At 30.7% G+C, this 15,194-nt stretch overlaps 1 protein-coding gene across 5 annotated transcripts in view; it reads right to left on the reverse strand.

Annotated features, from left to right (window-relative positions):
* LOC143079110 (solute carrier family 12 member 4-like) overlaps nt 1–15,194 on the reverse strand; it is a 73,669-nt gene that overhangs the window by 31,846 nt on the left and 26,629 nt on the right. For 3 of the 5 annotated variants that reach the window (XM_076254290.1, XM_076254293.1, XM_076254292.1), the window contains 3 exons: nt 10,155–10,246; nt 8,274–8,384; nt 5,865–5,876 (listed from right to left, as the gene is read on the reverse strand). In XM_076254290.1, coding sequence (XP_076110405.1) covers nt 5,865–5,876; nt 8,274–8,384; nt 10,155–10,246 — 215 coding nt within the window. Of the gene's footprint in view, nt 1–2,911; nt 2,928–5,864; nt 5,877–8,273; nt 8,385–10,154; nt 10,247–15,194 lie in introns of those variants that run through there. The other 2 variants (XM_076254291.1, XM_076254294.1) reach the window with 2 other exon arrangements.

Genomic DNA, 15,194 nt, shown 5'->3' on the forward strand with positions numbered 1-15,194 from the left:
TCCTAGCCTTAAACCCTACAAATGACAAAATTCATTCCATTCCAATAACAAATAAATGATAATAGCTTAGTTTGGCAAAAGGGATTTCTAAAATGGTAGAAATAGCAATAGATTTAAGCATATGCACAATATTTTCACTAAGAAGCTTGAAACATATATATGTAAAATACTGAAATAAAATATTAAAATTATTCCTTTTTCTTCTACACATTAACATTTTGTTGCTTTTGGAGATTTTTTACAAATAAGGAACAACTTCTTGTTTGAATAAACACAGATGGATACCAATGAAACTTTCAAAATATTACAATAAAGTGAGAAAAAAAAACCCTGAAATCATGAAATCCAGTTTTCCACCAATGATTATAAAGAGTTATATTTCATTAAGGTCTTCATATCTTGAACATACTGGAAAATTTTGATCCATATTATCCTACTAATTAACAAATTAGAAATAAATTAAAAAAAATTAAAAGAATTTTGTTAACAAAGCAATTTTGAGAGAACACATTAATCTTAATCTCAATGTTCTGAGTATAAAGTGGAGTAGAAAATAGGCAAGAAAGATTAAATTTGCTGAGGAAGGAAGAGTGAAGTTTCTTTATTGATCATACTCAACAGGTATACCTTTTTATTTCATGGCTTACTAACAAATTTGACTTTGTTTTGATTCATATACAATTATGACCTTTGATATATATGTATCATGTCCTGATTTTTGATCTGCGATGGTTGACTGGGATAAGTTGGAACCTTTGTTTGTAGTATTTAAGGTGGTACCCAACATCTTAATTAAAATAAATTTGGCTCGTTTAATTTTTATAAAATTTTAACAAAACAAGTATTTACTTTGACCCTTTAACAAAAATATAAAAATTTCAAAAAATTTGAACCAACCGTTTTATCAGAAAAATTACACTGGTTATATAGCAGTTTGACAAGCACAATTTTGATCATCGAGAAGCTTAATATTCCCTAAACAACACAAGGTAATTAAAGCGTTTAGCTGATTTTACAGAGTTATCTCCCTGTAGTGTTAGGTACCACCTTAATGTGATATATATGATTAATATTCAAACCAATCGGTTAAGTTATTATCACAACAAGTGGCTCCCTCTTAGCCTATATTGCTCACCTAAATTGTTGACCAATGTAGATAAAAAACAATGAATCCATTCAATTTCCAAAATCAGGCAACAAATAGTTTTGAACTTTACAGTATTTTTCAGAAATTTTATTGAATTTAAAGGTGATCAGTAATAAGAAATTAATCATATCAATAAAATTTTGAATGTTTAGAAAATGTATTTGAAAAAACTAACCAATCACAATCAATAACTGCCTTTAGCTGCTATGTTTTTCATCCAAACAGAATACAAGAGTGCACACACTGAAATGTCTCGCCTTCTTTACTAATCATTGAAATTATGTTGATAGTCCTAAGTATAAAGCTTTATTACAACTGTCACATAAACTTAACATTAACCAAGATAGCTAAACAAAGACCAATGAACCATGAAAATAAGGTCAAGGTCAGATGAACCATGCCAGGCAGACATGTACAGCTAACAAAGCTTCCATACAACAAATATAGTTGACCTATTACTTATAGTTTTAGTAAGAAAAATAGACCAAAACACAAAAACTTAACACTGTGCAATGAACCGTGCAATTGAGGTCATGGTCAAATAAACCTGCGGGACTGACATATAGATCATAATATATTTCCATACACCAAATATAGTTGACCTTTGGCATATAATATTAGATAAAAAGACCAAAACTTAAAAACTTAACTTTGACCACTGAACCATGAAAATGAGGTCAAGTTCAGATGACATCTGCCCGCTAGACATGTACACCTTACAATCATTCCATACAACAAATATAGTAGACCTATTGCATAAAGTATGAGAAAAACCGACCAAAACACAAAAACTTAACTATAACCACTGAACCATGAAAATGAGGTCAAGGTCAGATGACACCTGCCAGTTGGACATGTACACCTTCCAGTCCTTCCATACACCAAATATACTAGCCTTATTGCTTATAGTATCTGAGATATGGACTTGACCACCAAAACTTAACCTTGTTCACTGATCCATGAAATGAGGTCGAGGTCAAGTGAAAACTGTCTGACGGGCATGAGGACCTTGCAAGGTACGCACATACCAAATATAGTTACCCTATTACTTATAATAAGAGAGAATTCAACATTACAAAAATTCTGAACTTTTTTTTCAAGTGGTCACTGAACCATGAAAATGAGGACAAGGACATTGGACATGTGACTGACGGAAACTTCGTAACATGAGGCATCTATATACAAAGTATGAAGCATCCAGGTCTTTCACCTTCTAAAATATAAACCTTTTAAGAAGTTAGCTAACGCCGCCGCCGTAGCCGCCGCCGTTGCCGCCGCCGCCGGATCACTATCCCTATGTCGAGCTTTCTGCAACAAAAGTTGCAGGCTCGACAAAAATGACTTCACTATTTCTATCCAGTTTAATGTGAAATGGTGTTTTAGTTTTAGAGGAGTTTACAAATATGTGAAAGGTGAAGAGACGACAGACACCAAGTGATAGAAATAACTGACACTGACCCTGTGTGCCATGTGAGCTTTAAATGAACCTGATAACAAAACTATATATGGTGCCCTGTACTAAAATATTCTGGCATCCTGGCTCAGCATCTTCTTTGTGTCAATATATGTAAAGCCGAGTGAGCCAGGATCCCAGGCTCAAGTACTGAAACTCTCACACATTATTAACAAGTGGAATTTGTTTCACTCAATATATCAGGAAAACTCAAAGGTATATAACTTTGTTACAATAACAAATAACAATAATTAACCCATTTCTATAAAAATTGTTAGTAGAATGCATAACTCAAATAATTAGTAGCTTACTTTTAACAGCTTATAACTGAAATGAAATATATCCTTAAGTTACATTTATCTCATCAACTATTATCAAGCATGATGTACATTTATTATAGATGTAATTCAAGCTATGAGAGTTATTTCCCTTATTGACTTCTTATATCACACAGATAATAAAGCAGTTACTTCCCTTATTAAATCTCATAAGTAATAAAAGAGTTATTTCCCTTATTGGCATCTTTATCACAGAGGTTATGAAGGAGTTACTTCCCTTATTGGCATTTTATATCACACGGGTAATGAAAGAGTTATTTCCCTTATAGGCACCTATCACACATGCTTTAACAGAGTTATTTCCCTTATTGACATATTATATCTTACAGGTAATAAAAGAGTTATTTCCCTTATTGACATATTATATCTTACATGTAATAAAAGAGTTATTTCCCTTATTGTCATCTTATATCTTACAGGTTATAAAAGAGTTATTTCTCTTATTGTCATCTTATATCTTACATGTAATAAAAGAGTTATTTCCCTTATTGTCATATTATATCTTACAGGTAATAAAAGAGGTATTTCTCTTATTGTCATATTATATCTTACATGTAATAAAAGAGGTATTTCCCTTATTGTCATCTTATATCTTACAGGTAATAAAAGAGTTATTTCTCTTATTGTCATATTATATCTTACATGTAATAAAAGAGTTATTTCCCTTATTGTCATATTATATCTTACATGTAATAAAAGAGTTATTTCTCTTATTGTCATATCATATCTTACAGGTAATAAAAGAGTTATTTCCCTTATTGTCATATTATATCTTACATGTAATAAAAGAGTTATTTCCCTTATTGTCATCTTATATCTTACAGGTAATAAAAGAGTTATTTCACTTATTGTCATCTTATATCTTACAGGTAATAAAAGAGTTATTTCTCTTATTGTCATATCATATCTTACAGGTAATAAAAGAGTTATTTCCCTTATTGTCATATTATATCTTACATGTAATAAAAGAGTTATTTCCCTTATTGTCATCTTATATCTTACAGGTAATAAAAGAGTTATTTCTCTTATTGTCATATTATATCTTACATGTAATAAAAGAGTTATTTCCCTTATTGTCATCTTATATCTTACAGGTAATAAAAGAGTTATTTCACTTATTGTCATCTTATATCTTACAGGTAATAAAAGAGTTATTTCTCTTATTGTCATATCATATCTTACAGGTAATAAAAGAGTTATTTCCCTTATTGTCATATTATATCTTACAGGTAATAAAAAAGTTATTTCCCTTATTGTCATATTATATCTTACAGGTAATAAAAGAGTTATTTCCCTTATTGTCATATTATATCTTACAGGTAATAAAAGAGTTATTTCACTTCTTGTCATCTTATATCTTACAGGTAATAAAAGAGTTCTTTCCCTTATTGTCATATTATATCTTACAGGTAATAATAGAGTTATTTCACTTATTGGCATATTATATCTTACAGGTAATAAAAGAGTTCTTTCCCTTATTGTCATATTATATCTTACAGGTAATAATAGAGTTATTTCACTTATTGGCATATTATATCTTACAGGTAATAAAAGAGTTCTTTCCCTTATTGTCATATTATATCTTACAGGTAATAATAGAGTTATTTCACTTATTGGCATCTTTATCACAGAGGTTATGAAGGAGTTACTTCCCTTATTGGCATCTATTAACATGCACATAATAAAAGAGTTATTTCCCTTATTGGCATCTTATAGCACATAGGTTTAAGTTATGTCCTTTTTAACATCTTGTAAAATCACAAAGGTACTGAAAGAATTATTTCCCTTAGTGGCATCTTTTATAACACAGATTAAGCAAGTGTCAAACTGATTTTATCAATAGCATTTTTTTTTTATCATTCTTAGGTAATACATTTTAAAATTTATTGACACTTTTTATATTCATTTTGAAGAGAAGTAACATTATAATACACGATCAAGGTAATCTTAATTTATGAATAATCAATATATACCAATATAAAATGCTTTGCTTTACAGATTTGTTTTTAAAACTTGAGATATATATTGACAACTGCTAAGAAATAAACATTTGATGTCCCTATCAAGCAAATATTATATAATCTATTAAATCAGCAACTGTCCTTACTAAGCAAATATTATATAATCTATTAACTAGGGCAATAACCACTGGAAAAGCTTTTAACATATTCATATACAAAATCTAATATTATATCAAGAAGCAGTTACCAACACTTGCTTTTGGCAACAGGCAATACATTAAAAAATACAAAAATAAATGCAAAACAGCTGATAGACATATAATCAATTAATATATGACTACTACTTATTGTGTTTAAAAGTCATATAGTGCGGGGTTTTAAAAAAAAATAATTTACAAAAATTAATTTACGCAAATTATTTAGGGTCAGGGTTTTTTCATTTTGTAATGATGTATAGAAGATTTGATGTATATTTTCTTTCTGAGTGAGAAAAAAACCTATATTTGTCTTACTGAAAAACACATTCCCACTTACACTAAGTTGAAATTTACCATTTATATATTTAAGGAAAGTATTTGAATAAGAAGTATAAATTTTAGGAGAATTAAAACACATTAATAAATTGCGGCACTTGAAATTTTATAGACCCCAATCTATTGTTGAAGATTGTACGATGCCCTCTACATGTGTTTTATATCTGTTGTTGCTGTCTCATTGATGTATTACGTACATCTCCTTTTATTCTTAATTGAAACTGCTACATTACGTAAAATTTTAAAAGGTCAATATCAACTTAGTGTATTGAATCTATTCAATGCAAAGTAAGCTAAAAAATCTCAATTCTTCTGCAAAAGTAATTTGATGCAAGGATAGCTTAACAACATGCGTTGGGAATGCCTCATCCAAGAAAAAAAAACAATAACAAAAGATAAAACAGGGAATGCAAGATAGCCAGTGTCATATACCTTGCTTTTGTCCTGTAAAATGACGTAATATAATACACATACATTTGAAGTTATAACCTTGAATCAAGATGACTTTCAGTAAATGTTATTAAATGTGTAAAGGTTATCTAATGTACCTAAATCAAAGGGGTATTATCCTGTTATACAATCTGTTATTGATTATATATATCATTATGTCCCTCAGCAATTATAACATTTTAACATTCTAAAAAGTCAAAAATAGTATTTGAAACCAAAATAAAAACTCCACATGAAATACTGAACTTATGAGGAATTAAATGACTGCAATGTGTATTGAAGGAGAAAGTAGGGTGAAGGTCACTTTTTTTTGGCTCCTGAATTGAAAAAAAAGGTAAAAATGTTAAAACTCTTAGTCTATGCAATCAAATAAAATTCTTCATAGCCTTCCTAAGCGACTGAACTCTCTGATTTGTTGCACCTTGAGGACTACTGTTTTGTCTGATAGAATTGTTACATTTCTCTTCTCAATGTGTTGCTGCCCATCTTTCTTTAACCTAAGGATTTTAATTGCCTGCTATTATTTTTTTTTCATTTTTGTTGTTGATAAAAAAGAAAGTTGGTACCAGTTAAGTTTGTCTTGAAACAGATTGACCTTGTTTGTGTTTGAACAAAAAATGCTAAAACTGTGATAAATAAACTTCAATTTTAAAGGATTAAGAAAATTTACTCTTTTTACATTTCAGGAGCCAAATAATGGCATTGCAAATTCCTCCATTAAATTTACAGTAATGATATGATATAACTAACATGTACGTTTTTTTCTTCTCTTCATAAGTATAATCTGTTTTACTAAATTTTATGACCTTGAGTTTGTAGTTTTACCTAAATCTTTTATAACACCTGTTTTTTAATTTCTCAAGTTGATTTCATTCATGACTTAATGAGATAAACAAACTATAACTGATGTAATCTTGTCTAATGGGGCGTATGACATTTGCGCCGATTTTGGAAATTTTCATTCTTTCATTTGCGCCGATTTCATTTTTTCATTTGCGCTGATTTTATATTTGCTCCTAATTAGATTTACAGGTAAGTTAATACTTGTACATGTACTATATCATTGGTAAAATCTGGTTATAAATGTTGTTCACTTATGTTTAATTAGTTAATTTTGATTCATATTGTTCTGGAACTTCGTTGTAACATGGTGGACATATTGCACATTAAAACTAAGCCGAGGAGTCAATTTTTTAATCAGCGACGATCATACATATAGGAAGGTCAGTGTCCTAAAACATATCTTACTAATGAACCATACAATCGTGTAAATCCAGTCACCACGGATTCTGATGGTCTGACTATTATCAAAACACAAAACGAGCATAACCATGTGGCAGATGACCGAAAGTCAGAGGCTATGAACTACGGGTACGGTCAAGGAAAAAGTCTGGAGATGTTTCTTGTGGTCCTTCTTCTATCTCCCCGTGGTGAGCAGGGGACAACAGTTATATATATATATTTACATGTTATGACTGACAATTCATTTCATTTATACAAGTGGCTAACCGAAGACGTCTATAATAATAAATGAAAAATAACATTACTTTGTTAGAGAGTTGTCTCATTGGCACGCATACCACATCTTCTTATATCTATTCACATGTAATTTACCTGTAAAAAAATCGGCGCAAATGAAAAAAAAAATCGGCGCAAATGAAAGAAAAAATCGGCGCAAATGCAAAACGCCGGTCTAATGAAGGTAATTGAATACAGGGCATGTAAAAAACGGAGGTCGTGCTTCCAATTAGTAGATTGATCTTGCCTATTCAAATTGATCAATTACTTTAAGGTATCTAATAGAACTTCTCTACTGTGGATTCAGGTATTTTCGTAGGCACCAATTTTCGTGGATTAAGGAAAACTTACATGTTCTTGGATATTTAATCTCATGGCTTTGCCAAAGTTTAGAAAATTTGTAATAAGGTGAACCTTTAATTTTTAAGAACACCTGTACCCATTTAATTCACTCAAATTGGTATCAGACAAATAATAATGACTGCACAGTATTTGGATAGTTGAACACTTGAAAAGTTAATGTCATACATGATACAACAACCACTTTTCCTTTGTGGTGTGAAACATTTTTTTATTGTAACACTAAAAATTTTACAGGAACCTTTGTGATATCTAGTTTTGGCAGACAAACAGAGATAATGTGTATACTGTGCATTAGAAATGGTAAAATACATACCCTTATATACAGAAACAAAAAGACAACTACTGAATTAAGCTCTTTTAATGTGGGCAGATTTACAATACTGTATACCTTCAGTACAATAGACTTTACAAGGGCTGTACTTACATTACTGCAGAGTGGTGAGCAGACCTATAGTACATTAGATAGGGGGAGGGTTTAGGAGACTTACAAAATGGCAGTGTATTCTATACCTGTTTGTCTTTATCGCTGTATTCTTTGGTCATGTTTGGTTCAATCCCAGCTTGATAATTGGCGATCCTATTAAGGATTTGTGAGATTTTACCTCTGGCCTGTAAATCATCCTGAAATCACAGTTCTAATTATAGTTTTACTTCAATTAGTTAAATTAAGACAAAAAATAGCTATTCAGTATGTGTTTTTTTTTTTTATTGTTGAAGGATGTGCAATTGCCTATAATTACTTACATTCACTTCAATTGAAGTTTGGTGGATTTGAAATTGTCTCTTTGAAATTATACAACATCTCCATATTTCTATATTGAAAGACATTTCAAATTTTTATGAAATTTTGTATGAAATAATTATAATTAGGCTGCATTTAAAAATCAAATAAATGGGGAATGTGTCCTTGGGACACAGATGATGCCCTCCTTGCACATAAAGTTGTAAAGGGACATAACTCAAGAACTGTAAAAGTGAGGATCCCCAAGTGTGTACTTGATTTGAGTTTTGTGGTAAATATTGTTTCTAATTTAAATTACATTTAGTTGAGGCAAACTTAAGTAAGAGATCAGAGACAAATATTTCAGCAATTATCCCATTTGTAAAGGGGCATAACTCTTAAATGGTAAAAGTTACACTACCAAAATTCAAACTTGATCTGTGTTTTAAGGTAATTATAAGCATTGTGTATAAGTTTCATAACATTTGGTTGGGGCAAACTAAAGTTAGGAGAACGTAAACCAATTTCAGGATATACGTCCAGAAGGACAAGGGTAAAACTTAAAGCCCCTCTGCCAGGGATATGCAAAAGATTTACAAAGAAAGAAAAAATGAAAGTTTCAACAATATTGTTAAAAAGTATGTTTTTGGTTGAAAAGAACAATTATATCACAATGACATCTCTTTAAAAAAACGAATCGATTTTCATCATATCTGACTGTTAATGAAGATAAAACTGTTGTTGACTCTGTCATCATTTTTCAATTTTCAGCACTTTGCAAAAACAATGAATCAAGGTCCCAATGTGAAGAGAATAATGAAATTATGTAATTCATATCAGCTATTATATCATCACTGAATGACATTTTGGATTCACTTCAAAATTTCTACGTGTTTTTTTTCAGAAATAGATCAACTAAACTAAAGTTACATGTCTTTATTGAAAAAGAAAGATGTAAAATGGCATGGCCATCATTATTTTCTCTGACTGATATTAAATGTGCACGTTCTAAACAGAAACTGTTAACAGTTCTAAAATTAGATTTTCTCCATTTCGTAATATTATTATAGAGATTTTAAGCTAGATTGAAAGCCTTTCTTATTAAAGATTGTTCCCTGGAGCTTAACATGTGACAGTCATACCGTGTTAAAATGTCATCATATTGTGAATATTCATAGACTTGTGCCATAGTGATAAACAAATTATAGAACAGTTTAACAGAATTCCTATTAACTTAATAACTTATTTTTTACATGGTGTCTTAATATAAAAATGTTGTCCAAAATATACATATTTTGCTAGAATATTTGCTTACAGAACCCACAAAGGAAAATATTTGCTTGTAGAACCCAAGAAAGAAATTTTGCTTAGAATTCCCAAGATGGATATAATTTTGCTTACAAAACCAATTTCATAAAGTACCTTACATAGCAAAAAAAAAGTGCTGAAAACTTGATTATGCAGGTGTATTTTCTAAGTCTAAGGACCATAACTCTGCACAAAATCATCAGACCAGAAAAATATTCAAACTTGAACTGTTCCTCATGATGAAACTGTATACCAGATATCAAATCAATATCCTTAAACAAGTAGGAACAAAATGCGGAAAACAGATTTCCTGGACTAACCAAGTGCAAACCAATTCATCGATAGGGGACTAATTAATGTACCTCATATAAAGCCATCTGATGTTCATAAGGACCTTCCAGTTCATCATGACTTGCCAGTGGTTCATTATCACAATTTCTGTTACCATCTTCTCCTAGAAAGAAAAAATAAGACATATATGGTAATACTTTTCTCAAAGAAAGTCCTATGAGACATAACAGTGTGTATACTGATTAGACAGGTATTTAGAAAGTCCTATGGACCATAACATGCTGAACTGATTAGACAGGTATTTATAGAAAGTCCTATGAACCATAACATTTTGAACTGATTAGACAGGTATTTAGAAAGTCCTATGGACCATAACATTTTAACTGATTAGACAGGTATTTAAAAAGTCCTATGGACCATAACATTTTGAACTGATTAGACAGGTATTCAGGAAGTCCTATGGGACATCAGTTTAGTAAGTGTTCTGTTTTGCAGAAATCAGTCTATATAAATTTAACTATTATCAATGTGCATTCTACATCACTTGGCCAACTCTGTCCTACAACAACTGACTATTCAAAAGGCATTATTCTAACATGGATCATGGAATTCCTTATCCTACAAGTAATACAAATAAACCAGAAAAACAATCAAAATCAAGATTGAATAACATCACAGCAGTGAGCAAGCAAACAAACAAGGTTACTGACAATATAATTATGATTCTGTTACATCCCGCCTGGTTTTCATCATGATATAATATTCTTTGACAAAACATGTAAATAAAAATGTTCGTTGTTTTTGCCGATTTCTTATCTGCACTCCAGTACCCCTTGGGATAAATATTGGTGAAGTTTGCATCAATCCCAAACTTGATTAGGTTGTTGTTGTAATATTTTCTGAGAAGTTTTATCGATATCATCATCACACTTGATTCATCATTTTGGTTTCTGTTCTGACAATGTAAAAGTAAATGTAACGATTCTCTGATGTATCTTGTTAAGATTATAAAACATTTCGGCACAACTTGGAAAATTAAGTTTACTAAAAGCATATATATCGATAGCACAATCTAATCATAGAAGTTTATGTACTTGTTTCAACTAACAGGATAGTTTTTAGGATTTATGACATGGAACTGAAGGAAACTGTCTTATACAGAGAACAATTGAAGAGATTGTTATGCTAATTAAAGAGAATTGTATTGATCTCAAAGAGCCATTACTTGAAAACAGTACCATAAACTGTACCTAACCCGTAAAGAGTGCAATAAACTGTAACTAACCCGTAAACACACTCAAATTTACTGTACACAGCAAATTCTGTGTTGGCTCTCACAAAATTAAACAGCAAAGACGAGTAATAATATGGTTTATCTCGCTGCATTGAAGACCCATTAGTGGCCTTTGGCTGTTATCTGCTCTTTAGTTGGGTTGTTGTCTCTTTGACTTAATTATTCCCCATTTACATTCTCAATTTTATTTGTATTTTTATGGATCCCATGTCAAACCAAAGAGCTATGCTGCTTCTGCACTAGTATGTAGAATTACTTGCAATCAAGGATAACTCTGTTTGGATTCAAGATTAATGTGTCCTAGAACGACTAGATGTATCAAAACAACAGGAATGGCCCTGCTTGCCCAAAAAAAGTTTGGAGCCAATTTTTTAGAGTGGAAAATTTTAAAGTCCACAGTCATTTAATATGGCAAAAAAATCTTCAGAGTAGAACCTAATGTAAACCTGATCTGTAACTCATCATACAAGACTCACATATAAACTTAAAAGCTCAATATGTGAAGGTGTTTTTAAAAAAAAATCTGTTGAAATATTTTTGTGTAATGATGAATAAGAGTATACTATATATGGCCCATCCTAAGTCAGCAGGGCCATTATGGCTCATCCTAAGTCAGCAGGGCCATTATGGCCCATCCTAAGTCAGCAGGGCCATTATGGCCCATCCTAAGTCAGCAGGGCCATTAAAAGTATAACAATACCAAATGGAAAATCCAAAATTAAAAGTCAAAGACATCTCCATGAGCATGATGAGAAAAAAACAAAAAGCTAAAAGACATTGAACATTTATCTGTATAATGTCATTATTAATGTATAGATGCATAACAAAATCTGGCTCCACATAAAGTTTTTAAAATTATATTTGTACTCGTATGTGTGATAAGTAAAACTGTAAATTCAGAGAATATTGTGAGGTTTTTATTTTTGCGAATAATGCTACCGAGTTGTAAACGCAATAATTAAAACTTGCATTTTGTAATATTTTAACTGAATTAAGCATGACTTTTCTCAAAATCGTAAAAATTAAGATCACTTTTAAGTTTAAAATGACAAAATTGCAATAATAAATGCACGAAATAATTTCTGAATTTACAGTATTTTGAAAAAGATTTGTAATTTCAATTAAGAACTTTCACTTTACAGGTCACAAATTCAAGATTCCTAGAAAATGTCAATGTATAAATGCTTATGTCTATAGCCTATTAATAATAGTTTTATTATTCAACTGTAACCTAACTTTACAGATGATAATGAAATGTAGTTTAAATGACATCTTTCCATGATTATCTAAGCCAACACATATCCCATCATGCATCAGTCCCTTGACCTCTTCGAAAATTCTGTTAACATCATCTTAAAACCCGAATAATCCAGTTGTTATATTACTCTCCCTATCAACCACTACTCTGGAGGACAATGACCGTAAGGGGCACTGTAATTAATCGAGTTAACATCATCTTACCCTTAATCAAGATAACTAAATGGAAATGACCAATAATGACCTATTGATGGCTGCTTAATGTCCAGCTGAAAATTGCTTACTTAGGACAATAACATGTTGACCCATTATGAATATACCCTGTTTGTACTATATACAGATCTAGAGAAGGATATGGAACTTGATAACAAGAAGACAGAAAACCATACTACTAGTACTAAACCCAGAGTTCCTAGACTTATAAGATATAATGACAAGCAAACATCTTTTTATTGGTGTGAAGTAATTTGGTCATTCACTAAAGAAGTTGCATTCAAAGAAAAGCAATATACATAGACATAAAAAATCCTTAAAAAGGGACATAACTTCCCTCAAGAAGTTGTCAATCAAAGTAGAATAAAATGACTATATAAAACTGTTGACACATAACAGGCTATTATTTGAAATTGGAAACATTTTTTATTATGGAATTTGCATAATTTCTTGTGCTTGAAATTTTTAATAAATTCCATGTTTGTTCTTGACTTTTATGTTCTGTGCCGCGCACAACACTTTTTATTACAAAGATGATAGTACATTTTCAAAAGAATAGCGCACAACACTATCTATACAAAATACATTGTATGGAAAGTTTTATGAACCACTCAAAACATTATATAAATTGGACATTTACCTATTATGGTCCAATATCCAAAATCCAAATACATGGTTAGATTCAGCATATCAAAGAACCCATAGAATTCAATATTTGATGAAATCAAATAATGTTCAATTTTGGACCATTTAGACCTCAATGTGGATCAATTTGATAACCGGGCCCAAATATTAAAAATCTAAATACATGGTTAGATTCCGCATATTGAAGAACCCCATCTATTTAATTTTTGTTGAAATCAAACAAAGTTTAATTTTGGACCCCGATTTGGACCAACTTGAAAACTGGGCCCATAGTTAAAAATCTAAGTACATGTTTAGATTCAGCATATCAAAGAACTCCAAAAATTCAATTTTTGTTAAAATCAAACTAAGTTTAATTTTGAACCCTTTGGACCTTAATGAAGACCAATTTCAAAACGGGACCAAAAATTAAGAATCTAAAAACACGGTTAGATTTGGCATATCAAAGAACCCCAATAATTCAATTTTTGATGAAAGTTTAATTTTAGACCCTTTTGGCCCCTAATTCCTAAACTGTTGGGACAAAAACTCCCAAAATCAATCCCAACCTTCCTTTTATGGTCATAAACCTTGTATTTACTTAAACTAAAGTTATTGTGCGAAAACCAAGAAAAACGCTTATTTGTGCCCTTTTTGGCCCCTAATTCCTCAACTGTTGGGACCAAAACTCCCAAAATCAATCCCAATCTTCCTTTTGTGTTTAAATTTCATAGATTTCTCTTGACTTATACTAAAGTTATAGTGCGAAAACCAAATGTCTTCGGATGACGAAGATGACGACGCCAACGTCATACCAATTATACGACAAAACATTTTTTAATTTTTCCGGTCATATAAAAATAATTCCAAGTTCAAATAATAGCCTGTTACATGTTCATTCGACACCAATTATAACCAGTATACACCTAATCACTATTTATTCCATTCCAGATAAGTTCTAAAATTACAAAACTTTTTCATCCAGTTGAAGCTATCTGAGGAACCTGTTTAAACAATGCATCATGCATGATACTTTTTAATGAGACCTGTTTATATATGTAAACTATCATAAATACTTCAAACAAAATGTTTTTTTATTTTAATTTAAATTTCGAAAAAGTGGATCATAATCTATCAAAGTTTAATAATGATTGCTTTCTAAAGTTTTCCCTCCCTCAGCTCACTACTGATGACCTCTATTTTTCGGAAGCCTGACCCAAACAGGAAGTTATATAAATGACTGTTTTTCACGGACTGGATTAAATAACGATAAGGTGTATTGGTGGTAAGGGATGTGAGAAATTACATTTATAAAAAAAACTTATTACAGAGATATGTTTGCCTGCGACTTCTATAATGCACCGGGCCTATTATTTAAGTCTCATGTTTTGGAATATTTATCACAATTTGAAACAACTAAGGAATAAATCCAGACCAATTATCACTATATTCTTTCCATGAAAAGATGAAAGAAAAATCAGCAGACATACAGATTAGGTTGCATGTCCTTCCAAACATATAAAAAAACAAAGAGCTGAGCAAACTATTTCATTTAATTGGTTAGAGGAAATGTAAAACTTTTATATAATATAATGATGATATTCATTCTAATGATTATTAAAATATTGTTTTCAAATAAATGAGGAACAGAGTACATTGCAAAGGATAATTTGTACTTCTGACATTAAATATTTAAAATACAAGTGTTTCAAGATCTTATTAG

Source organism: Mytilus galloprovincialis, chromosome 6 (genome assembly GCF_965363235.1).
Source record: "Mytilus galloprovincialis chromosome 6, xbMytGall1.hap1.1, whole genome shotgun sequence".
NCBI lineage: Eukaryota > Metazoa > Mollusca > Bivalvia > Mytilida > Mytilidae > Mytilus > Mytilus galloprovincialis.